Source organism: Trachypithecus francoisi, unplaced genomic scaffold (genome assembly GCF_009764315.1).
Source record: "Trachypithecus francoisi isolate TF-2019V2 unplaced genomic scaffold, Tfra_2.0 Lachesis_group13, whole genome shotgun sequence".
NCBI classification, from domain to species: domain Eukaryota; kingdom Metazoa; phylum Chordata; class Mammalia; order Primates; family Cercopithecidae; genus Trachypithecus; species Trachypithecus francoisi.
The window spans coordinates 95,093,487-95,120,722 of record NW_022681458.1 but is presented as its reverse complement, the minus strand read 5'-3'; the positions used below and the strand labels follow the sequence as shown (position 1 = coordinate 95,120,722).

General features: G+C 38.8%; 2 protein-coding genes across 10 annotated transcripts in view; one reads left to right on the top strand and one right to left on the bottom strand.

The window, feature by feature from the left end:
• The window catches only part of ORC4 (origin recognition complex subunit 4), a 90,907-nt gene extending 63,980 nt beyond the window's left edge, over positions 1-26,927 (bottom strand). For 3 of the 7 annotated variants that reach the window (XM_033231574.1, XM_033231578.1, XM_033231580.1), the window contains exon 1: positions 25,774-25,927. Coding sequence is in view for 2 of the 7 variants with exons in the window: in XM_033231578.1 (XP_033087469.1) it covers positions 25,774-25,782 (9 nt within the window). In the remaining 5 variants the exon portion in view is untranslated. Of the gene's footprint in view, positions 1-25,773; positions 25,959-26,622 lie in introns of those variants that run through there. The other 4 variants (XR_004441778.1, XM_033231577.1, XM_033231576.1 and 1 more) reach the window with 4 other exon arrangements.
• Positions 26,014-27,236, top strand: part of MBD5 (methyl-CpG binding domain protein 5) — a 546,612-nt gene continuing 545,389 nt past the window's right edge. Inside the window, exons 1-2 of one of the 3 annotated variants that reach the window (XM_033231570.1) lie at positions 26,014-26,211; positions 26,820-26,856. The gene's annotated coding sequence lies outside the window, so the exon portion shown is untranslated. The other 2 variants (XM_033231571.1, XM_033231567.1) reach the window with 2 other exon arrangements.

Here is a 27,236-nt window from a genome sequence, read left to right as displayed (position 1 = left end):
CTATGTATCAGTAATGAACAATTGAAGTTAGAAATTAAGATAATACCATATATATTAGGAACAACAACAAAAAACACTCACCAAAAATGTAGATATAAATCTAACAAAATATGTACAAGATCTCTATGAGGATAACTATAAAACTCTGATTCAAGAAATCAAAGAAAGTCTATATAAATGAGATCATTCAAGAGCAGAAAAAATTCATATTGTTAAATGTCACTTCTTCCAACCTTGATCTATAGTTTCAATGCAATCCCAATCAAAATCGCAGATAGTTATTTTGTGGATATGACAAACTGATTTTAAAGTATACACAAAAAGAAAGACCCAGAAGAGCCAACACGATACTGAAGGAGAACAAAGTTGGAGGACAAAACCTACCCAACTTCAAGATATTACAAAACTATACTAATCAATACAGTGTGGTAATGGTGAAAGAACAGACAAATCAAGGGAACAAAACAGAGTCCAGAAATAGGCCCACATAAACATAGTCAGTTACGCTTTTAGAAATAAGAAAAGGCAATTCAATGGAGAAAAGAACAATCTTTGCAACAAATGGTAATGGAAAAACTAGACATACATGTGCCAAAACATGAATTGACACAGACCTTACAACTTTCACACAAAGAAAACTCAAAATGGATCACAGACCTAAACATAAAATGCAAAACTATAAAACTCCAAAAATGGCCGGGTACAGTGGCTCACGCCTGTAATCCCAGCACTGTGGGACACCAAGATGAGTGGATCACCTGAGGTCAGGAGTTCGAAACCAGCCTAACCAACATGGTGAAACCCCATCTCTACTAAAAATACAAAAATTAGCTGGGCGTGGTGGCGGGCGCCTGTAATCCCAGCTACTTGCTGAGAGGTGAAGCCAGCTGGACTTCCTGGGTTGAGTGGGGACTTGGAGAACTTTTCTGTCTAGCTAGAGGATTGTAAATGTACCAGTCAGCACTCTATAAAAACGCACCAATCAGCGCTCTGTGTCTAGCTAAAGGATTGTAAAAGCACCAATCAGCACTCTGTAAAATGGATCAATCAGCGCTCTGTAAAATGAATCAATCAGCAGGATGTGGGTGGGGACAAATAAGGGAATAAAAGCTGGCCACCCAAGACAGCAGCGGCAATCCACTCGAGTCCCCTTCTATGCTGTGGAAGCTTTATTCCTTCACTCTTCACAATAAATCTTGCTGCTGCTCACTCTTTGGGTCTGCACTACCTTTATGAGCTGTAACACTCACCGTGAGGGTCTGCGGCTTCATTCCTGAAGTTAGCGAGACATAAACCCACTGGGAGGAACAAACAACTCCAGACGTGCCACCTTTAAGAGCTGTAACATTCACTGCGAAGGTCTGCAGCTTCACTCCTGAAGTCAGCGAGACCACGAACCCACCAGAAGGAAGAAACTCCGGACACATCTGAACATCAGAAGGAAGAAACTCCGGACACGCCATCTTTAAGAGCTGTAACACTCACCCCGAGGGTTCACAGCTTCATTCTTAAAGTCAGCAAGACCAAGAACCCACTGGAAGAAATAAATTCTGAACACATCGCAAGGCTGAGGCAGGAGAATCGCTTGAACCCAGGAGGCGGAGGTTACAGTAAGCTGAGATCCCACCACTGCACTCCAGCCTGGGAGACACAGCAAGACTCCATCTCAAAAAAAACAAAAAACAAAAAAAAAAAAAAAAAAAAACAGGCCAGGCACGGTGGCTCCTGTCTGTAATCCCAGTGCTTTGGGAGGCAGAGGCTGGTGGACCACAAGGTCAAGAGATCCGAGACCATCCTGGCCAACATGGTGAAATCCCGGCTCTACGAAAAATTCAAAAATTAGCTGGGCATGGTGGTGTGTGCCTGTAGTCCCAGCTATCTGGGAGGCTGAGGCAGGAGAATCACTTGAACCCGGGAGGCGGAGGTTGCAGTGAGCCAAGATCGTGCCACTGCACTCAAGTCTGGTGACAGAGTGAGACTCCATCTCAAAAAACAAACAAACAAAACTCCAAAAATGTAACACAAAAGAAAATCTAGGGTACCTTGGTTATGGCCATGTGTTTTTAGATACAACACCAAAAGTACAATCCATGAAAGAAAATAAAAAATTGATTTAGACTTCATTAAAATTAAAAACTTCTGCTCTACAAATGGCACTATTAAGAAAATTAAAACACAAAATACACATGGGGATAAAATATGTGAAAAACACTTACTTTGTTATAATATACAAATAACTCAACAAGAAAATAAACAACCCAGTTTAAAATTGGCATCCAAATAAACATCTCACCAAATAAGATATGCAGGTGGAAATAAGCATATGAAAAGATGCTCAACATCGTATGTCAACAGGGAATTACATAATCAAACAATGAGATACTATTGCACACTTATTACAATGGCTAAATCCAAAAACAATGACAATACCAAGTACTAGTGAGAAGGTAGAGCAATGGAAACTCTCATTCATGGCTGATGGGAAAGCAAAATGGTACAGTGACTTTGGAAAACAGTCTGGCAGTTTATTATGAAACTTAACATATTCGTTTTACACACTCTAGAAATCATGTACTCTGGTTACCCAAATGAGTTGAAGACAGGTCCACACAAAGACCTATATCTTCCTGGTTATAGCAGCTTTACTTATAATTGCCAAAACTTGGAAGTAAGCAAGAGTGTTCTTCAATATGTGAATGGATAAACAAACTGTGGTACATCCATAAAATGGAATCTTACTCAGCATATAAAAGAAACAAAGCCATGAAAAGACATGAAGGAAATTTAGATGTATATTGCTAAGTGAAAGAAGCCAATCTGAAGAGACTACCTACTGTATGTTTCCAACTGTATGATATTCTGGAATAGGCACAACTACAGAAATAGATCTTTTAGTGATCTTTTAGTGAAAAGATCACTAAAAGATCAGTGGTTGTCAAGGAAAGAGAAGAAGTACGAAACATGAGATTTTTAGGGCAATGAAACTATTCTGTATGATACTGTAATGATGGATCATTATATATTCATCACAATCCACAGAATGTACAAAACAAAGAATGAATTCATTCATATGTTTGTTTTTAAAGAAATAAGACATTTCAATAACATTTATATACCAAAGTAAGCAAATTTTTTATATCTTATTTTTCTTTGTCAACACCAATCATCACACCATTCAAGAGCATAATTCCTAATGGTTGGGAAGAGACTCTTGCAATATAACGGAAACAAACATATTGTTATTTTATAAGTATTTAATATAATAAAAAGATGTTATCTATGATTATTTCTTCTCAAAGTACCTGACAAAGCTCTGTGATCTCATGCTGCTATTAAATGTATAAAAACATAGTTTAAAAATACTAATATTATACATATCAGCATCTTGGAATTATTTCTGGGTGCAAAGGTTATAGGTAATTTTCATTTTTTAATCACTTTCATACTGAATGTATATTACTTATTTTTGTAACTTTAAAAATTTTCTTGCACATTTAAATCAAATCCTGTACTTTACAATTTGAACATATAAATTTCTAAGTGTAAATTATGATGCTAAAATTCTATTTTAACTTTTAAACATATGTTACAAACATAAAATGAGTTTTACCATAAATTTTTAAAAACATGATGCTCACCAGATATTGCAGCAGTGTTGGTATAACATGTTGGACATAATAAAATAAACCACCAAAGTCTAATGGGTATTAGCTGAAACCCAGCTTTTCAGGGAAAATATTTTGGTATTTACTCATTATAAAGTAAGTTGACTGAGACACATACAAACCATACAAGTGGTCATATTAAGAGTGCATTTAAGACCGACATTTCTGGATTATCTATATTAGAAAATGTATATTTTTTGTAAACAATACAAAAAAGAAACAAAGGAGAAAGTGAAACAGTGCAAGTGAAAAGCCAACAGATCGGAACTTAATTCTTGAAAAGTCTGACCTCAACTCTTTGGTCATGCTATAATTTGGATATGGTTTCTTTATCACCACCAAAACTAATGTGGAAATTTGAACCCCACTGTGGCAATATTGAAAGGTGAGGCCTAGAGGGAGGTATCTGGGTTTTAGGGGTAGATGCCTCATAAATGGCTTAGTGCTATTCTGGAATTAGTGTGTTCTGGCTCTCATGAGACTGGATTAGTTCTCTGGTGAATGGCTTAGTTCCTTCCCACAAGAGTGGGTTGTTATAAGGCCATTATGCACTCCTCAGATTTTCCTCTTTGAATGTTTCTTTTTCTCCTTTGACTTTGTCCATCATGTTGTGAAGTATGAAGTATGAAAGCCCTTCCAGAAGCCAGGTCTATGTTCTTGAATTTCTCAGTCTGCAGAACTGTGAGCTATAAGACCTCACATCTTTATAAATTACCCAGTCTTAGGTATTCTTTTATAGCAATACAAAACAGACTAAGGCAGGTCAAAATTTTCCACTATTCTCAATTCCCCTATTAATCAAGAAAGTAGTATAGGACTAAGAATTTGCTTTGTTTTATTGGAGGTGAGGAGAGACATGGGAGAAAATAAGATAAAAGGTAAAAAGAGATTAGGAAAAGGTAGCAACCCCAAAATATGTTTAAGATCAGCGCTTTGGGAAAGATCTGGAATGAAAAAAGAGAATAAAACAGAAATGAAAGGATGGGAACAGCTGTCAATTCCAGGTTTCATCTGCCTTTTGGTTTATAATCTTCAACTCATATCTTATTTTTCCACTTATGCATTTAGTAAAATATATAAAGCCATCCAGTCTCATCAGCTAATACTCTAAATAATATAAACATACAACAAGTTCACTTAATAATCAGTCTTTTAATTTGGGCTAGAATTCAATGAGAAAACCATTCCTAAAAGACTTGCAGTGCTAATATGGTTTAAATTAAACAGAAGCCTCTAACCTACTTCATCAGAGGCCATGAGGCTTATTTTCTATAGAGGGTAAGACAGAAATCTACCCTAGGGACACAAGACACAGCAGAAGATGAGGGTATCAGACAAAGAAGTTTTGAGGGGGAGGAGAGGATTAAGATAGTGTTTATATATTGAATATTGAGGCTCTCCAGCTACCTTCTTTCACATAGTTCTCATAGCACTGGCAATCAGACTTATACCTTAAAGCAAGGTTTCTCTGGATAACATTTTAAACTTGATTGTTCTTTGTTGTTGGAGCTGTCCTATGCACTGTAGGATGTAACAAGACCCCCAGATTGTATGTATCAATTTTCAGTAGCAACCTATCTGTGGCAATCAAATAAGTCTCTAGATACTGCTGAATTTCTTTTAGGAGGCCAAATTGTCCCACTTGAGAATCACTGACCGAGAGGTAGAAGATTGGAGAACTCGTCTTACTAGACTCTTATTAGGCTTCCAAACCTAAAGATAATGACACCAGGGATTTCCATCCCGAAAATGCCCAACCATATTCACAGAACTCTGAAATAGCTTTCTAATGCCCTTAAGATAAATTTGAACATACAATCAAAGATTGCTACATAGCTGATGAAAGCTTCAAGATTAAAAAGACCAAAACATATTAACAGAAAGAATTTGGAAAAAAACAGAGAAAGCAGGAAGCAATAAATTTCAAAACAAAGCAATAATAATTTTAATTAAATTCATAGAAAGAGAAAATAACAGGATATAATAAGAAAATTATACAGAGATCAAAAAAGGTCTTTTGGAAATTAAAAGTATGATAGCAGAAATAAAAGTCTCAAAAGTTTGAAAAAGGTAAATTTTCCAGAAAGTATGAAGAAGAAAAAAAAAAAATGACAGAAAAAAAAAATAGTCCCAAGAGGTAGAATGTCTAATTAGAGTTCCAGAACCAAAAACAAAGGCAAGAAAATTAAAGAAAAAATATGAGGAACTTTCCCAGAGTTGACGGACACAAAATGTCAGACTGAAAGGACCCATAAAATGCATGGCAAAATGAATGACTACAGACTCATAAAAGTCACATCGCTGTGATATTTCAGAACTCTAGATACAACAAAGAGAAACATTTGATAAGCTTGAAAATTAGATTGTACAATCTTCCAGAGAGGAGACAAAAGTGATCAGAAGAGCTATGGAAGTAAGAAGGGCTTCTAATTTTACAATAGATGCTATGAATACCTTCAGAGCTCTTAAGAAGAACAATTTCACCTTTATAATTTGAAAGCCAGCTAAACTAATAGTTGGAGTAAAATAAAGACACTTACATAAATATAATACCACAGAACATTTGCCTTTCAGAAAGCTACTAGAAAATGGAATAAAACAAGAGAATACACAAGCCAAAGTATTACATAGGATATAGGAAACAGAGGAACCAGCATAGGATAGAGCCTGCACCAGCAGTAACTCTATAAAGCAATGGGCCAAAACTGCAGTACATCAGAATGGTCTGGGAGAAATTTCTTGATAATGGATAAACTGATAAAAATACTTGATACCTCTCAATACACGGAGAGGCTATTTTGACAAGCAGCAGATAGTTTGGGTCTAAATGAATAATAAATATTTAGAACTATACAAATGCTAAATGGTTGTATATGGAAAATTAAGCTATCAATGGGAAGAGCGGGGGCACTGGATGAGATGTTTAGTAAGTCAACAGATAATGCCTAAAACTGAAAAGACAGGAGATAGCAAATATTTAGAGATACAGAGGTATATACCAGAAGAATAAGCCAAAAAAAGTTTCAAAAGTATTTCCCTCTAGATGGGAAAACGGGTAGTGACAGCCACCTCATCCAACATCATAGCCTTTCTGGGATTGAGCAAATAAGGCAATAAAGGCCCAAACATTTTGTTGCACCATGGTATCAATCTGAAGGAAAATATTCTGGAGAATCTAACCTATAACAAAGAAGTGAGAACTATTTTTAATAATAAGCCATGGACAAGCAGTTAAAAATTTAAGCATGTGTTCTCTTACCTTTGCAAGAGTTAAAAGAAAAAGAGAAAGAGAAGAAACACGCTGCTTAAAAATATTTTCTAATTTCATTAACTTGGCTTCTTATACCGCAGAGCCAAATGTTATTTTAGAAATTTGAAACCCATCAGAATAACAACTGATCTCTCTGCAGGAACCCTAAAAGCCAGAAGACAGTGGGGGTCAATATTCAACATTCTTAAAGAAAAGAATTTTCTTTATTTTTTTATTTTTTTTATTTTTTTATTTTTTGAGACAGAGTCTCGCTCTGTCGCCCAGGCTGGAGTGCAGTGGCCGGATCTCAGCTCACTGCAAGCTCCGCCTCCCGGGTTCCCGCCATTCTCCTGCCTCAGCCTCCCAAGTACCTGGGACTACAGGCGCCCGCCAACATGCCCGGCTAGTTTTTTGTATTTTTTTAGTAGAGACGGGGTTTCACCATATTAGCCAGGATGGTCTCGATCTCCTGACCTCGTGATCCGCCCGTCTCGGCCTCCCAAAGTGCTGGGATTACAGGCTTGAACCACCGCGCCCGGCCAAGAAAAGAATTTTCAACCCAGAATTTCATATCTAGCCAAACTAAGCTTCATAAGTGAAGGATAAAGTCCTTTACAGACAAGTAAATGCTGAGAGATTCTGACACCACCAGGCCTGCCTTACAGGAGCTCCTGAAGGAAGCACTAAAAATGGAAAGGAAAAACTGGTAACAGCCACTGCAAAAACATACCAAATCGTAAAGACCATTGACACTATGAAGAAACTACATCAAATAACGGGCAAAATAACCATCTAGCATCAAAGTGATAGAATCAAATTCACACAAAACAATATTAACCTTCAATGTAAATGGGCTAACTGGCCCAATTAAAAGACACAGACTTGCAAATTGGATAAAGAGTCATGACCCACTGGTGTGCTATATTCAGGAGACCCCTCTCACTTGCAAAGATACACACAGGCTCAAAATAAAGGGATGGAGGAATATTTACCAAGCAAATGGAAAGCGAAAAAAAGCAGGGGTTGCAGTCCTAGTCTCTGATAAAACAGACTTTAAACCATCAAAGATCAAAAAAGACAAAGAAGGGCATTACATAATGGTAAAGGGATCAATGCAAAAAGAAGAGCTAACTATCCTAAATATATATGCACCCAATACAGGAGCACCCAGATTTATAAGGCAAGTTCTTAGAGACCTACAAAGAGACTTAGACCACACAACAATAGTAGTGGGAGACTTTAACACCCCACTGTCAATATTAGATCAACAAGACAGAAAATTAACAAGGACACCCAAGACTTGAACTCAGCTATGGACCAAGTGGACCTAAAAGACACCTACAGAACTCTCCACCCCAAATCAACAGAATATATATTTTTCTCAGCACAACATCGCACTTATTCTGAAACTGACCACATAATTGGAAGTAAAACACTCCACAACAGATGCAAAAGAATGGAAATCATAACAAACAGTCTCTCAGATCATAGTGCAATCAAATTAGAACTCAGGATTAAGAAACTCGCTCAAAACTGCACAACTACATGGAAACTGAACAACCTGCTCCTGAATGACTACTGGGTAAATAACAAAATTAAGGCAGAAATAAATAAGTTCTTTGAAACCAATGAGAACAAAGACACAATGTACCAAAATATCTGGGACACAGCTAAAGCAGTGTGTAGAGGGAAATTTATAGCCCACAGGAGAAAGCAGGAAAGATCGGAAACCAACATCCTGACATCACAATTTAAAAAACTAGAGAAGCAAGAGCAAACAAATTCAAAAGCCAGCAGAAGACAAGAAATAACTAAGACCAGAGCAGAACTGAAGGAGATAGAGACACAAAAACACCCTCAAAAAAAAAAAAAAAAAAAGAAAAAAATCCAGGAGCTGCTTTTCCAAAAATATTAACAAAATAGATACACCACTAGCCAGACTAATAAAGAAGAAAAGAGAGAAGAATCAAATAGACACAATAAAAAATGATAAAGGGGATATCACCACTGATTCCACAGAAATACAAACTACCATCAGAGAATACTATAAACACCTCTACACAAATAAACTAGAAAATCTAGAAGAAATTGATGAATTCCTGGAAACACACACCCTCCCAAGACTAAATCAGGAAGTAGTCAAATTCCTGAACAGACCAATAACAAGTTCGGAAATTAAGGCAGTAATTAATAGCCTACCAACCAAGAAAAGCCCAGGACCAGATGGATTCTCAGACGAATTCTACCAGACGTACAAACAGGAGCTGGTACCACTCCTTCTGAAACTATTCCAAATAAGAGAAAAAGAGGGACTCCTCCCTAAATCATTTTATGGGCCCAGCATCATCCTGATACCAAAAATCTGGCAGAGACACAACAAAAAAAGGAAATTTCAGGCCAATATCCCTGATGAACATCGATGCAAAAATCCTCAATAAAATGCTGGCAAACCGAATAGCAGCACATCAAAAAGCTTATCCACCACGATCAAGGCGGCTTCATCCCTGTGATGCAAGGCTGGTCAACATACACAAATCAATAAATATAATCCATCACATAAACAGAACTGATGACAAAAACCACATGATTATCCCAACAGATGTAGAAAAGACCTTCGACAAAATTCAACACGCCTTCATGCTAAAAACTCTCAATAAACTAAGTATTGATGGAACGTATCTCAAAATAATTAGAGCTATTTATGACAAACCCACAGCCAATATCACACTGAATGGGCAAAAATGGGAAGCATTACCTTTGAAAACTGGAACAAGAAAAGGATGCCCTCTCTCACCACTCCTCTTCAACATGATATTGGAAATTCTGGCCAGGGCAATCAGGCAAGAGAAAGAAAGAAAAGGTATTCAAATAGGAAGAGAGGAAGTCAAATTGTCTCTGTTTGCAGATGACATGATTGTATATTCAGAAAACCCTATTGTCTCAGCCCAAAATCTCCTTAAGCTGATAAACTATTTCAGCAAAGTCTCAGGATACAAAATCTACGTGCAAAAATAACAAGCATTCCTATACACCAATAATAGACAAACAGAGAGCCAAGTCGTGAGTGAACTCCCATTCACACAATTGCTACAAAGAGAACAAAATACATAGGAACACAACTTACAAGGGATGTGAAGGACCGCTTCAATGAGAACTACAAACCAATGCTCAACAAAATAAGAGAGGTCACAAACAAGGAAAAACATTCCATGTGATGGATAGGAAGAATCAATATCATGAAAATGGTCATACTGCCCAAAGTCATTTATAGATTCAATGCTATCCCATTCAAGTTACCATTGACTTTCCTCACAGAATTAGAAAAAACTACTTTAAATTTCATATGGAACCAAAAAAGACCCGCATAAACCAAGATAATCCTAAGCAAAAAGGTCAAAGCTGGAGGCATCACGCTACCTGACTTCAAACTATACTACAAGGCTACAGTAACCAAAGCAGCACGGTACTGGTACCAAAACAGATATATAGACCAATGGAACAGAACAGAGTCCTCAGAAATAACACCATACATCAACAACAACATCTGATCTTTGAAAAACCTGATGAAAACAAGCAATGGGGAAAGGATTCACTATTTAATAAATGGTGTTGGGACAACTGGCTAGCCATATGGAGAAAACTGAAACTGGGCCCCTTCCTTACACGTTATACAAAAATTAACTCAAGATAGATTAAAGACTTAAACATAAGACCTAACACCATAAAAATCCTAGAAGAAAACCTAGGCAATATCATTTAGGACATAGGCATAGGCAAAAATTTCATGACTAAAAAACACCAAAAGCAATGGTAACAAAAGGATATGAACAGACACTTCCCAAAAGAAGACATTTATGCAGCCAACGAACATGTGGAAAAAAGCTCATCATTACTGGTCATGAGAGAAATGCAAATCAAAACCATAATGAGATACCATCTCACACCAGTTGGAATGGCGAGCATTAAAAAGTCAAAAACAACAGATGCTGGAGAGGATGTGGAAAAATAGGAACACTTTTACACTGTTGGTGGGAGCATAAATTAGTTCAACTATTGTGGAAGACAGTGTGGCAATTCCTCAAGGATCTAGAACCAGAACTACCATTTTACCCAGCAATCCCATTACTGGGTATATACCCAAAGGTTTATAAATCATTCTACTATAAAGACACATGCATATGTATGTTTACTGCAGCACTGTTCACAGTAGTAAAGACTTGGAACCAACCCAAATGCCCTCCAATGATAGACTGGATAAAGAAAATGTGGCACATATACGTCACAGAATACTATGCAGCCATAAAAAAGGATGAGTTCATGTCCTCTGTAGGGACATGGATGAAGCTGGAAACCATCATTCTCAGCAAACTAACACAGGAACAGAAAACCAAACACCGCATGTTCTCATAAGCGGGAGCTGAACAATGAGGACACATGGTCACAGGGAGGGGAACATCACACATGGCGGCCTACTGGCAGGTAGGGGGATAGGGGAGGGATAGCATTAGGAAAAATACCTAATGTAGATGACAGGTTAATGGCACGTGTATACCTATGTAACAAACCTACATGTTCTGCACATGTATTCCAGAACTTAAATTATAATAAAAAAGAAAAATTTTAAATAGATGTATTTTTCCTTGCAGAAGAGGCAGAACAAGATTGCCGAAGAGAATCCCCCAGGAATCATCCCCCAGCAGGAACACCAAACTGAACAATTATCCATGCAAAAAAAAAAAAAACACCTTCATAAGAATCAGCTGGGCACAGTGGTACATGCCTGTAATCCCAGCACTTTGGAAGGCAAAGGCGAGTGGATCATTTGATCTCAGTTCAAGACCAGCCTGGGCAACCAGATGAAACCCTGTCATTACAAAACGTGAAAAAATTAGCCGGGCATGGTGGCATGTGCCTGCAGTGCCAACTACTCGGGAGGCTGAGGTGGGAGCCCAGGAGGTCACCTCCTTTGAGCCCAGGAGGTCGGTCGAGGTTGCAATGAGTTGAGATCACACCACTGCACTCCAGCCTGGGTGACAGTGAGAGTGCCCTGCCTCAAAACAAACAAACAAACACACAAAGAAACAAAGAAACAAAAAATCCAAAATCAGGTGAGCAATCATGACACCTGGTTTTAACATACTATCAAGGAAAGAGGCACTGAAGAGGGCAGGAAAGACAGTCTTGCACTGACTACACCACCCCTCCGCCAACCCCAGGCAGCACAACACTGAGATAGAATCTGTGTGCTTGGGAGAGAGAGCGAAAATAAGTGTGGGACTTTGCACTGGAACTCAGTGCTGCTCTGTAACAGCAGAACATAACACAGGGCATTGTGCTGGTGCCCACAGAAGGAGCATTTAGCTCAGTCCTGGGCCAAAGAGAAATCCTCCACCCCAGAGGAAGTAATTGGCCTTCACCACATTCTGACTCAAGTGGTCTAGGGCCCAGAATAAATTGGAGTGACAGGCCACAAGGACTGCATCCTTTGGCAAGCCTTGGTACTGCACTGGCCTTGGAGGTAATGGACTTGAGATAAAACACAGTGCAACACCACCCATGGCAGCTAAGGGAATCCCTGAGGCACCCCTCCCCAACCCCTTCAGCTCGGGTAAGGAGAAGGAAGAGTACAGAGAACTTTGCTTTGCAACCAGAATATTGGTTCAGTCACAGTAAAATAAAGCAAAAAGACAGATTTCTGGAGCTTTTGATAGCAAGCTTTTGCTCTGGGATGGCATTTACAGATTCACCATAGGCAGGAAGGGAATGGCTGCCCTGATGGGATGGACTCAGTCTTGGAAGAATTCACCACCTGCTGACTAAAGCAGCCTTTGGCCTTGAATACCCAGTGGCAGTCATGCAGGATTGGCTGTGGCCCTTGGGTGAGCCCCAATACTGTGCTGGTCTGTGAGGCTTCAGAGGCAACTGAGCACAGTACCAACTGTGGTGGCTAACAGGAGTGCCTGTATCATCCCCCACCAACATTGGGCAGGCCAGTAGAGAGCAAGACTCCTGACTGAAGGAAAGGGAAGGTAGAGAGCAAGAGGCTCTGCCTGGTAACCCAGGGAATTCTCCCAATTATCTTCCCAAGTACATCAGGACTGTGTATGTAGGAGTCTGCAAGAGTCACAGCGTTCCTGTGCTTTGGATGCTCTTTAATGCCAAAATGGCTGCAGTGACTACAGGCTTCGGTCACAACACTCAATCTGCTTTGATTTCTTGGAAAGTCCCCTGGAGAGCGACGGGAACAAACAAACCCAAACTGTGAAGACTAGCTCTTCCATGCCTAGATATCAATGAATGTCCACAATTACCAAGAACATCTAGGAAAACAGGACCTCACCAAACAGACTAATCCTGGAGCAGTAAAGATATGTGACCTTTTAGATGGGAAATTCAAAATCGTGGTCTTGAGAAAGCTCAATTTAATTCAAGATAAAAGAGATAAAAAAAATTCAGAATTATGTAAGAGAAACTTAAAGAGACTGAAATGATAAAAAAAACAAGCAGAAATTCTGAAGCTGGAAAATTCAACGGCTGAAAATGCATCAGTCTCTCAACAGCAGAAGAATGAATTAGTGAGCTTGAAGACAGGTTATATGAAAATACAGTCATAAGAGAAAAAAATAATAATAAACAATGAAGTATGCCTACAAGATCTGGAAAATAGCTCCCAAAAGTCATAATCAAAAAGTTACTGGCCTTAAAGAGGGCGTAGAGAAAGAGACTGAGGTAGAAAGTGTTTTCAAAGAAAGAATAGCAGAGTACTTTTCAAACTTAGAGAAGCCAGAAGAGAGTAGGATGACAAACTTTAGTAGAAACCCTGCAAGCCAGAAGAGAGTAGAATAGTATTAGGTTGGTGCAAAAGTAACCACTGTTTTTGCAATTACTTTTCATGGCAATTAATATTGTGGCAAAAACCATGATAACTTTTGCACCAAACTAATACATCTACCGAAATTATCCTTGAAACATGAGGGAGACATGAAGATTTTCCTAGACTAACAAAAGCTGAGGGATTTCATCAACACCAGACTCATCTTTCAAAAAATGCTAAAGGGAAATTCTCCAATCTGAAAGAAAAGGACATTAACAAGCAACAAGAAATCATCTGAAGGCATAAAACTCACTGGTAAAAGTAAGTGCACAGATAAATACAGAACACTCTAACCGCTCATATCTTTAGTAGGAAGATTAAAAGACAATCCTATTGTTAGATATGTGTTCTAACCTCCACCTTATCTGGAGAAGCTTCTTCTTTTAGAAAATCCAGCAAAATAACTAAGCCAAGACACGTTAAAAAAAAAAAAGTTTGAGGCCAGGCACGGTGGCTCACGCCTGTAATCCCAACACTTGACCATCCTGGCCAACACGGTGAAACCCCTTCTCTACTAAAAATACAAAAAAAATTAGTTGGGCGTAGTGGTGGGCGCCTGTAGTCCCAGCTACTCGGGAGGCTGAGGCAGGAGAATGGCATGAACCCGGGAGGCGGAGCTTGTAGTGAGCCAAGATGGTGCCACTGCACTCCAGCCTGGGGGACAGAGTGAGACTTCATCTCAAAAAAAAAAAAAAAAAAAAGTTTGAAAAGAAAGTTGTAAGGAAATACAAGGGAGGAATTGTTAGATATGAGTTCTAAATTTCTTTTCAAAGAATATGTCAGTATGTTCAATTCTTTTCCTTCTACTTTTAAACTTAACTTCCTGGTAAAGCAACCTTTTTCGATTACTTACTCCACCCTGATTCATTCTGATCACCTGCTCCACCCTAAATCATTCCAATTATCTGCTACCTGCTCTGCCCTGACTCCCACCAAAGCACTCACCCGGTCATTCTCTTTAAATTAGCCAATCAGAATTAGTTTAGCCTGTGAGGTCTAACTAAAGTCAACAGGGGAACGACAAAACAGCAGGGGCTACATGCATCAGGGATAAGAACCGCTTCCCTCCCTTGTCCAAATGTGCGCTCGCCATTGTTCCATCTGTAAGGGGGCACCCTTCTATATAGAAGTAACTTGCCTTGCTGAGAATTACAAAGAAAATTTTATATTCGAGTGTTATTTCTTTTGTGGCACTGAAACTTTATATATAACATTATCAAAAACAAAAACAAAAACAAAAAAACACAAAACTGCTCCAAAACTTAAAAGATAATATAAAAATATATAGAGACAAAACGTCAAAAAGTGAAGGGATGGAGTAAAAGTGTACAGGTTTTAAAGTTTTTTCTGTGCGTGTATTTTTTCTCTTCTTTGCAATCAGAGTTGTCATCAGTTGCAAATAATTGGCTATACGTTGTTATTTGCTAACCTCATAGTAACCACAAAACAAAAACCTCTAATAGGTACACAAAAAATAAAAAGCAAGAAATTAAAACATACTACCAAAAAATAACTTTAGCACAAAGGAAGACAAGGAAAAAAGAAAGGGGGAAAAGCCCAAGAAAAGAACCAGAACAACAATAAAAAGGCAGTAGTAAGTCCTTACATATCAATAATAATACTGAATGTAAATGGACTAAATTCTTCACTATAAAAACATAGACTAACAACAAAAAGATGGAAAAAGATACTGCATGTGAAAAGCCCAAGTAGCTTTGTATCTATTTTTAGATAAAATAGATTTCAATACAAAAACTGTGAAAAGAGAGAAAAAAGGTTATCATACAATACAAAAGGTTTTAATTCAGCAAGAGGATATAAAAATGATAAATACATATCTATCCAAAACAGAAGCACTTAGATATACAAAGTCAAGTGTATTAGAGTTAAGGAGACAGAACCCAATACAGTAATGACTTGGGACTTCAACAGCCCACTTTCACCATTGGACAAATCATCTAGACAGAAAAAAAGTAATGAATGTAATCTGCACTATAGATTAAATGAACCTAATCGACATTTACAGAAGCCGTCATACAACAGCTGCAAAATACACATTCTTCTCCTCAGCACATGGAGCATTTCTCAAGGATGGATCCTAAATTCTCCAATCAAAAGAGAGGAGCTGAAGGACTAAACAAAACAAGGCCCTAGTACCTGCTACATATAAGAAACTCACTTCATTTATAAAAACATAGATAGACCAAAAGATGGAAAGAAATATTGCATGCAAATAGAAACCCAAAAAGAGCACCATCACGTTAGGTCGCAAAACAAGTCTGATAAAAATTATAAAGTATCTTTTCTAACCACAATGGAATAAAAGTAGAAATAAATACCAAGTGGAACTTTGGAAACTATACAAACACGTAAGAATTAAACAATACATGCCTGAACAACCAATTAAGTAATTAAGAAGGAAATTTAAAAAATTTATTGAAACAAATGAAAATGGAAACATAACCTACTAAAACTATGAGATACAGTTAAAGCTAACACTAAAGAGAATGTTTATAGCGATAAATGTGCAAATCAAAAAGTAGAAAACCAAGAAATAAACAACTTAGTAATGCATCTTAAAGAACTAGAAAAGCAAGAGCATACCAAGCCCCAAATTAAGAAAAGAAATAATAAAACAAGAAAATTAATTAAAAACAGAAATAAAATTAAGACTAAAAAAACAGAAAAGATCAATGAAATGAAAAGGGTTGTTTGGAAAGATAGACAAAATCAATGAACCTTTACCCAGACTAAGAAAAAGAAAAAGAAGATCCAAATAAAATCAGAGACAAAAAAGGTGACATTACAACTGATATCACAAAAATTCAAAGGATCATTGGAGACCACCATGAACAACCGCATGCCTATAAATTGGAAAACCTAGAAGAAATGAATAAATTCCTAGGCACATACAGCCTAATAAGAGTGAAACATGAAGAAAACCAAAATCTAAATAGACCAATGAGTTTCAAGATACAAACAATAATAAAAACTCCCCCATCACAGAAAAGGCCAGGACTTCATGGCTTCACCGAATTCCACCAAACATTTAAAGAAGAGCTAACATCAGTCCTACTCAAATCATTCTCCAAAATCACAGAGGATCTCCAATTTCATTTTATGAGGCCAGATTGATTGATTTATTTATTTATTTATTTATTTATTTATTTATTTATTTATTTATTTTGAGACAGATTCTCACTTTGTTCCCCAGGCGATCTGCAACCCCTGCCTCCTGCGTTCAAGCAATTCTCCTGCCTCAGCCTCCCGAGTAGCTGGGATTACAGGCATGAGCCACCACACCCACCTAATCTTTGTATTTTTTGTAGAGATGGGGTTTCACCATGTCAGCCAGGCTGGTCTCAAAATATCTGCCTGCCTCAGCCTTCCAAAGTGCTAGGATTACAGGAGTGAGCTACCACGCCCAGCCCCAGATTTATTCTGATACCAAAACCAAACAAAGATACAACAACAACAAAAAAGAAACTACAGGCCAGTATCTCTGATGAAAACAGATATAAAAATCCTCAACAAAACAGAGCAAACCAAATTCAACAGTGCATTAAAAAGATCATCATAATCAACCGGGATTCATCCCAGGGATGCAAGGATGGTTCAACATATGTAAATCAATCAGTGTGATACATCATATCAACAGAATGAAGAACACAAAGTGTATTGTCATTTCAATAGATGCCAACAAAATCCTTTTTGATAAAATTCAATAACCCTTCATAAAAACTCTCAGCAAACTGGGGACAGAAGGATCATACCTTAACATGATTAAGCCATATACAACAAACCCACAGTTAGTATCAGACTGAATGGGGGAAAAACTGAAAGCCTTTCTTCTGGGATCTAGAAGAAGGATGGGCATTTTCACCACTATTACTCAAGTTAGTAATAGAAGTCCTAGCCAGAGTAAACAGACAAGAGAATGAAATAAAGGACATTTAAACTGGAAAGGAGAAAGTAAAATTATCATTGTTTGCAGCTGATATGATCTTATATTTAAAAAACCTAAAGACTCCAACAAACAACTATTAGAACTAATAAATTCAGTAACGTTGCAGGATACAAAATCAACATACAAAAATCCATAGAATTTCTCTGTGACAACCTATCTGAAAAAGAAATCAAGAAGGTGATCCCATTTACAATAGCTACAAATTACATTAACTATCTAGGAATAAACTTAACCAACTACAATGCAAACTACAAAACATTGACGAAATTAATTGAAGAGGATACAAACAAATGAAAAGACATCCCATGCTCATGGGTTGAAAAAAATAATATGTTAAAATGACAATACTCCCCACAGCAATCTACAGATTCAAAGCCATCCCTATCAAGAGCAATGACATTCTTCACAGAAATAGAAAAAAAAATCCTAAAATTGTATGGAACCACAAAAGATCCCAAATAGCCAAAACAATCCTGACTAAAAAGAACAAAGCTGGTAACTGGTAGAGTTATCACACCACCAGACCTCAAAATATACTACAACACTGTAGTAACCAAAATAGCATGGTACCGGCATAAAAACAGACACGTAGAACAACAGAACAGAACAGAGAGTCCAGAAATGAATCCGTATATTTAAAGCCAATTAGTTTTTTACTAAGGTGCCAAAAACACTCATTGGGGAAAGGACAGTCTCTTCAATAAATGGTGTTGGGAAAACTGGATGCTCACATTCAGAAGAACAAAAGTAGACCCCTAACTCTTGCCATATACAAAAATCAAAGAAAAATGCATTAAAGACTTAAATCTATGAAACTACTAAAGGAAATCATCGGACAAAAACTCCAGGATATTGGTCTAGGCAAAGACTTCTTAAATAAGACCTCAAAAACACAAGAAACTAAAGCAATAAGATAAAATAAAATATCAACAAATGGGATCTCTCCAAGCCAAAAAGCTTCTGCACAGCAATGAAAACAATAAAATGAAGATATAACAGGTAGAACGGGAGAAAATATTTCAAACTAATATCTGACAAAGGATGAATAAACAGAATACATAAGAATCTTGAATGAATGACTCAATAGGAAAAAAAAAATTCTGATTTTAATATGGGCAAAAGATCTGAGGAGACATTTCTCAAGAAGACATACAAATGGCCAACAGGTATATGAAAAAATGCTCCACATTATTAATAATCAGAGAAATACAAATCAAAACTATAATGAGGTATCATCTCACCCCAGTTAAAACAGCTTTTATCAAAAAGACAGTCAATATCAGATGCTGGTGAGAATGTGGAGAAAGGGGAACCCTTGCACACTGTTGGTGGAAATGTAAACTGGCACAGTCACAACAGAGAACAGTATGGAGCTCCGAAAAACACAACAAATAGAACTATAATCCAGCAATCCCACTACTGGGTATATACCCAAAAGAAAGGAAATGGCAAAGGATGGATAAAGAAATGTGGTACATATACACAATGGAATGTTATTCAGCCATTAAAAAAAGAATGAAATTCTGTCATTTTCAACAACATGGATGCGACTGGCAGACATTATAAGGGAAAGAAGCCAGATATAGAAAGGCAAGTATCACATGTTCTTACCCATATGCGGAAGCTTCAAAAAAATTGAAGTCATAGAGACAGTGAGTAAAAACATGTTACCAGAGACTGGGAAGGGTAGTGTTGAGAGGAGAATCAAGAGAAGATGGTTGATGGGTAGAAAAATATAGTTAGATAGAAGGAATAAAATATAGTGTTCAGTAGCACAATATAGTAATTACAGCTAACAATAATTTAGTGTATGTTTTAGAACAATTAAAGGAGTGGAAATGAAGTGTCTCTCACACAAAGAAATGATAAATGCTTGAGGTAATGGATATCTCAATTACTTGATTTGATCATTACACACTGTATTTTTGTATCAAATATCACATACTCCCCATATTATGTATCCATAATAATTAAAAATTTAAAAAAAATTTAAACAAATATATGAGTTAAGTTAAAAAATTTTGGCTCAAAGCATAAATATCTTAAAATCAAATCTCAGAAGTAAAAAAGAAAGATAATTAGGTTTTATATATGGTAGTGGCAGACAGGACCAAACTTTCTGCTGAGGCCAACAAAAAACTAAATAATAATGAATGAAATAAGGTAATGTGAAATTTCATACCAAATTCCACGTGAAGGTAAGCCAGAAACAAACCATACACCAAGTAACTTTTGTTCTGAGGACATTTTCCTATCTAGAAGAAAAGGCTGAGAAAAAAGGCTGAACTAATGGAAGATGTGCAGGTCTGTGGTAAAAAAAAAATCAAAGCACAAGGCCAGGTGTGGTGGCTCATGCCTGTAATCCTATCCTTTGACAGGCCAAGGCAGGAGGATTGCTTGAGCCCAGGAATTCAGGATCATTGTGAGCAATATAGCGAGACCTCATTTAAAATAAAATAAATAAATACAAAAAATCAAAACCAAAAATAAAAATAAAAATAAAAATACATGGCCCCCCCAAAGCTGGGGACTCAGATAAGCTACCTAATTTACATTCAGAGTTTAAGGACAACATCATTAGGATAAGAGGAAACTGAAAGAAAGTAGAATTCATGATCTTAAAGTCTTGCTTAACAACTGTAGAATGGTCGACGTTGAGTTCTTATGTTGAGTTCTTCAGCAACTTCTCCTGTAATTGTAAGAGGATCAATCTGCTTCAATGATTGCTCTCAGTTGGTTGTTGTCAACTTCCAGTGGCCTACCACTACACTCCTTATCCTCGAGGCTCTGGTATCCTTTGCAAAACTTCTTGAACCACCACTGCACTGTACGTTCACTAGCATTCATTAAGGAATTCCAACTATCGAACATGAATAAAGCGACTTAGGACTGACAGCACTCCTAGAGATCTTTCCTAGAAAAATATACCTTCTTAAGAAAGAGACTATTATTCTAGGACTCATATTCCTGTAATTTTTTAAATACAACTGGTATCAAGGCACACAAGAAAAAAATATCATGAGCTAGCAGACACAGACTTAGAAAATTTAGAAACTGTAATTATCTCCAACAAATAACAAATGAACTACGAATATAGGCGGCCCTTCATAGCCACAGATTCACTCAACCAAGGATTAAAAATATATGTATATTTTTAAAAATACGACTATAAAAAATAATAGAAATTTTTTTTTTTTTTTTTTTTTTTTGAGACGGAGTTTCGCTCAGTCGCCCAGGCTGGAGTGCAGTGGCTGGATCTCAGCTCACTGCAAGCTCCGCCTCCCGGGTTCACGCCATTCTCCTGCCTCAGCCTCCCGAGTAGCTGGGACTACAGGCGCCTGCCACCTCACCCGGCTAGTTTTTTGTATTTTTTTTTAGTAGAGACGGGGTTTCACCGTGTTAGCCAGGATGGTCTCGATCTCCTGACCTCGTGATCCGCCCGTCTCGGCCTCCCAAAGTGCTGGGATTACAGGCTTGAGACACCGCGCCCGGCCAAAATAATAGAAATTTTTAAAAAGTCATGACAGTATAACAATATTTACATAGCATCATTCATCTTGATGAATACAGGGCAAGATAAAGAATTCCACACGATGATTTAACATTTCCTCTACCCCCACAACCACACTTGACTAGGAGAAAAAAAAAAGAAAAAAAGAATTCCACACAAAAACATCAGAGTGAAATAGCAGAAAAATTACGACCAAAAAATAAAAAAGAAAAAAAATTCTAAAAGATTTCCTTCAAAGCAGCACGAATTATCAAGTTGGTACAAAATTAATTGTGGATTTTGCATTGTTGGAATTTGCCATTTGATACTGGAATACATTCCTAAATGTGCTTATGTTACACACCATTTTAATGGGCATTTCTCACTTTATTTTTTTTTGCTAATGACTTATTACTTGCTGTTTATATTTATTTTGGACTATGGAAATGATGCTAGACAAAAAGCAAAGTCGAGTGATTTTCTTATTCAAGTTCAAAATGTGTCGTAAAACAGCAGAGACGACTCACAACATCAACAATGCATTTGGCCCAGGAATTGCTAATGAACGTACAGTGTAGTGGTGGTTCAAGAAGTTTTGCAAAGGATACCAGAGCCTTGAGGATGAAGAGTGTAGTGGTAGGCCACTGGAAGTTGACAACAACCAACTGAGAGCAATCATTGAAGCAGACTGATCCTCTTACAATTACAGGAGAAGTTGCTGAAGAACTCAACATAAGAACTCAACGTCGACCATTCTACAGTTGTTCAGCATTTGAAGCAAATAGGAAAGGTGAAAAAGCTTGACAAGTGGGTGCCTCATGAGCTGAGCAAAAATTTAAGAAAACACCATTTTTAAGTGTTGTCTTCTCTTATTCTCCACAACAATGAACCATTTCTCAATGAGACTGTGAGGTGCAACAAAAAGTAGATTTTATATGACAACCAGCAATGACCAGCTCAGTGGCTGGACCGAAAAGAAGCTCCAAAGCACTTCCCAAAGCCAAACTTGCACCAAAAAAAGGCCATGGTAACTGTTTGGTGGTCTGCTGCGGGTCTGATCCACTACAGCTTTCTGAATCCTGGAGACACCATTACATCTGAGAAGTATGCTCAGTAAATCAATGAGATGCACTTAAAACTGTGATGCCTGCAGCCAGGATGGATCAACAGAAAGGGCCCAATTTTCCACAATAACACCCAACAGCACATTGCACAACCAACCCTTCAAAAGTTGAACGAACAGGGCCACAAAGTTTTGCCTCAACTGCCATATTCACCTGACCTCTCATCAACTGACTACCACTTCTTCAAGCATCTCTACAACTTTTTTCAGGGAAAATGATTCCACAACCAGCAGGATGCAGGAAAAAGCTTTCCAAGTTTGTGGAATCCTGAAGCACGGGTGGATCACTTGAGGTCAGGAGTTTGAGACCAGCCTAGCCAAAATGGTAAAACTTCACCTCTACTAAAAATAAAAATACTAGCCAGGCATGGTGGCACATGCTTGTAATTCCAGCTACTCGGGAGGCTGAGGCAGGAGAATCACTTGAATTTGGGAGGCAGAGGTTGCAGTGAGCCGAGATCATGCCACTGGATTCCAGCCTGGGCAAAAGAGTGAGACTCCATCTGGCCGGGGGGAGCAGGGGGAAGCGGAATCTCCAAAAATCAAAAGTAATAATTTAATAATTTGAAGTTAAGAAAGGTTTATGTATCTGAGTTGTTCCAAACATAAAGGTTTCACAGTAATTGAATCAAGTGTCAGTTTTTAAACTTAACTGAACACTAAACAAAACCAAAAATTCAGTTCCTCAGTTACACTAGCCACATTTCAAGTGCTCAAAAGCCACACGCAGCTTGTAGCTACTATAATGAACAGCACAAACATAGAACTTGTTACCAGGCATTTAAACTACATATAAAATTCTAAGAACAATGATAGCATATAAGACCTACATGAAGATAAAGTTGCCATCCCAGAAGAGAGTAACGCTCCAAGCACAGAGAAGATACTAGCCATACTGCTAGAAATCCCTGAGTAAAACAGAGAACCCAATTAAAACACCAAACAAACAAACAAACAAATAAAAAAACAAACCTCCACAAAAGATTTAAGAATTAAAAAGACAATTCTAGAAAGAGGAAATCCAAATAGCCGGTAAGTTTTTGAAAAAGTGTTCAAACTCTTTAGTATCTTGGGCAGAGTAAATTAAAACAACAAGAAGATAAAGCCACATTCCTCAATTAGGGAAAAAGGAAAAATAACTCTTGGTGAGATAGTAAAAGTAAAGGGATCTACTATATACTGCTGTCAGGGTATACATTAGTGTATCTACTTTGGAAAAGGCATAACTAGTGAATTTGAAGATAAACATACGTACTCTACAAAAACCCATGGTAATGTACATAAGAATACATGTACAAGAACATTCATAATAGCATTGATCATAACTGCTAAAAACGAAACATAATCCAAATGTTTATTAATATTAGACTAAACTGTGGCTCATTTCCATTAAGACTTTTTATACTATACTGTTTATACTATAGATTACTATAATCCAATATAAGAACTAGAGCTAAATGTACTAATAGAGTTAAATCTTAGCTGCATGAGAGAAAAAGATACATAATGATATGTAATATACAATTCACTTACAATTAAGAAACAGGCAAAACGAATCGAAATTGCTTAGGAATGCTGACACAGGTGGTTAAGAAATCCTAAGAAAGAAAGCAGTAAATAATTGCCATAAAAATCAGGATAGTGTTAACCTCTGAAAGAACTGAGGAAGGGGATGATCAGGAATAGAATGTAGAGGGGAGCTTCTCAGGGGCCACAGACATTTTAATTCTTGACTGTGGTAGTGGTTACATAGAGTTCACACTTTATAGCTCTTCATTATACTATGTATCGATGTTTGCATGCTTAAATACTAAATGTATGGAAAAAGACACAAAAAATTAAAAATTGTATCTAAGGCACATTAATTGCCTTGCTGTGTTTTTTTTTTATTACAAAGTGGCAGACAATTGGTTACACTATAAAGAAAATTTTAAAACACAGGAGTCTACTTTTGATTCCATCGGACATGATTACCGTACACAATACAAAAGATAGTAAGGGCTAAGCAATGGTGCACAAATGGGGTCCACTGCTCAAACTTACAGAAAGTAAGACGTGGAAAATTAGTAACTTTAACTGATAGTGTACCCCTAAAGAAACTACACCAGCCGGGCGCGGTGGCTCACGCCTGTAATCTCAGCACTTTGGGAGGCCGAGGTGGGTAGATCACTTGAGGTCAGGAGTTCGAGACCAGCCTGACCAATATGGTGAAACCCCCCCGTCTCTACTAAAAACACAAAAAAATTAGCCGGGTGTGGTGGCACATGCCTGTAGTCTCAGCTACTCGGGAGGCTGAGGCAGGAGAATTGCTTGAATCCAGGAGACAGAAGTTGCAGTGAGCCCAGATCGCGCCACTGCACTCCAGCCTGGGAGACAGCAAGACTCTGTCTACAAAAAAAAAAAAAAAAAAGAAAGAAAAAAGAAAAAAAGAAAAAGAACCTACCCAACAGAATTAAATACCAACATAATAAATATGAAGGACTTTAGATTCTTGGTTTTTGAAAAACGTACAAAGATGATATTACTTCAAAATACCTTTACAAAACAACTGAGACTGTAATGGTTTATATTGATTGTATGAAAACAATGTGAAAAAGAACCAGTACTATTTCACTATAAAAGCTTTACTAATGTAAATTTATAAATCCTTTCTTAAATATTTTAATTCTAATTTTATGATAGAAATTCATTATTTTCATCAAAATCAGCTGGCATTTGGGAAACCAAAGGCTCAAAAACTAAGAATAGTAACTATAGAAGACGAAACAGTCCTTTTAAAACTCATCATCTACACTACAAGGGGAAACTTTGATCACGTCCTTTCTCTTCATCAATCGTAAAACTCAACAATAAGGACTACACAATTCCACATCCCTCTCCGAGAAAAAGCAAAGGCTTTGTGTTGTAGCAACAATGCAAGACACGGAGGGAAGCTCCACTCAAGACCTCCTTGCCTGCTCCTTCCCCAAAGCCACTCCAGAATACCAGGGAGGGTTAAGAGGTAAGGCATGAAGAGCGCAATATCCAATATAAGAAATGCGTCTGATGCATCTGGTCAAAATGCAGAGGACTTGTTTCTGTCCCTAGATAGAGGTCTCCCGTTCTGCAGTCATGAGAGTCAGCTGCTGAGACTTCACAGTTCCCTTCTCGGACCGTCACGCTCCTCACTTACCACCCCGATGCAGAGCTAGTCTCAGGACTCCCTGCACGTGTCAAGGATTCGTCGGCAGGCTCACGGGGGTGCCAAATGACAGAGCTCGCCCGGTCCTGGCCTTCCTGGCCTATACAAGCCTGCCCCCTTCCCAATTCCCAGTCTCCATAGCCTTCCATCCTCCCCCTTTCGATTCACCTTTCGCCACCGACGCCCCTGGCCTTCGTTTGCAGCAAGTTTACCCCACCATTACCTCTCGCATAAAAGCCTGCCTTTACCAGGGCAAAGGGGGGAACCAACGCCTGCAGGAATTGCTTCACCAGATCGGCTGGACGCGTCCTCTGCTAGGCTTCACCTGCTGTTGGCAACGGTACACAACCACTCCCAGCATGCCCCGCGCACGCACCACCTCTCCCACCCCGCCCCGCTCCCGCCCAAACACGTGACCCCCTTTCGTCTCCGTCCACGCCCACTTCCGTTCCTCCACTTTCCCTTAGGAAGGAGGAGGGAGAGGGGGTGTTAAAAGCGTAGCAACTTCCTCCTCTTCCCCGCCCCCGCCCCTGTACCCCCTGCTACAATGTCTTCCGGGTCGCGAGCGCCTCTGCGCCTTCTGGGAAAATAGCTCATTTCCTCCCCTCCCCCTCCTCCTGCCTTCAACCAACCAGCCACCCGTCAGAGAGGGACATGCGCAGTGAGTGCCTCCCGTCTCTTCTACCCGAACCCCCCTCCCCCCCAAGCAGAGAGACCCCAGCAGCAGCAGCAGCTGATGATGAAGAGAGAGGCAGTGGCAGAGGGGGGGCACCTTTTATTTCTATTTTTAAAGGGACAGGACACTAATTCTATCCCACTTCAACCTTGAATTGAGGGGGGTGGGGGGAAGGCGGCTGAGTTCCTTCCCCCACCCTCCAGCCCTGAGCCCTGAGAGGGAGATTGAGCCTGAGAGAGGAGGAGAAGGAGTTTCTTCTTCTTCGAAAACCCCCATCCACGACTCCTACCCCCTCACCCCTCCAACTCGCCTCCCTCCCGAGCCCCCTCCACCCTCCTCCTCTTTGGCCGTGAGAGGAGGAGAGAAAGAAACCAAAAGCCTCTTAGCAACACAGACCCTTTGCTGCTGCTGCTGCTGCTGTTGCTGCTGCTGCTGCTGCTGCTACTGCTGCTGCTGCTACTGCTGCTGCTTGGCCCTGGCTGGAGACATCTCACTACACCCAGGAGCAGCCACTTCCCCAGCTCTCCTCCTCCTCCTTCGCCTCCTCCTCCTCCACTCCCCCCCTTTATTACCCTTTGTGTCATCCTCCACAGCTCCAGGGAAGGCACTCAAAAGTGGGGGGCAGGAAAGGTAAGTGTGTCTGTGGGGGCTTCATTGCCTTCCTCTGGCTCTGACTTTCACTCCGGGGCAACAGTAACACCAAACCACATACGCAGTGGAGCTCCGGGGTGAGGAGGGGGTGGTGCTGGGGGGGGTTGAAGGAGGGGTTGGAGTAGGGAGGGGTGTGTGAGGTGGGGTGCCCATCCTGTCAGGGGAGGAAGGGCACTTTTATTTTTATTTGCTGTTGTCAAAAGTGGTTTCTCTCCTCCAGCTAACATCTGATTGTGTCTTGCTCCAGTGGGGGAGAATACAAAAACAACCCCCTCCTTCCTCCAATGAGGCGCCAGGGAAAGAGACAGAAAGAGGCACACTTTCTAGATGTCACTTAAAAAAATTCATTGGAGAGCTCT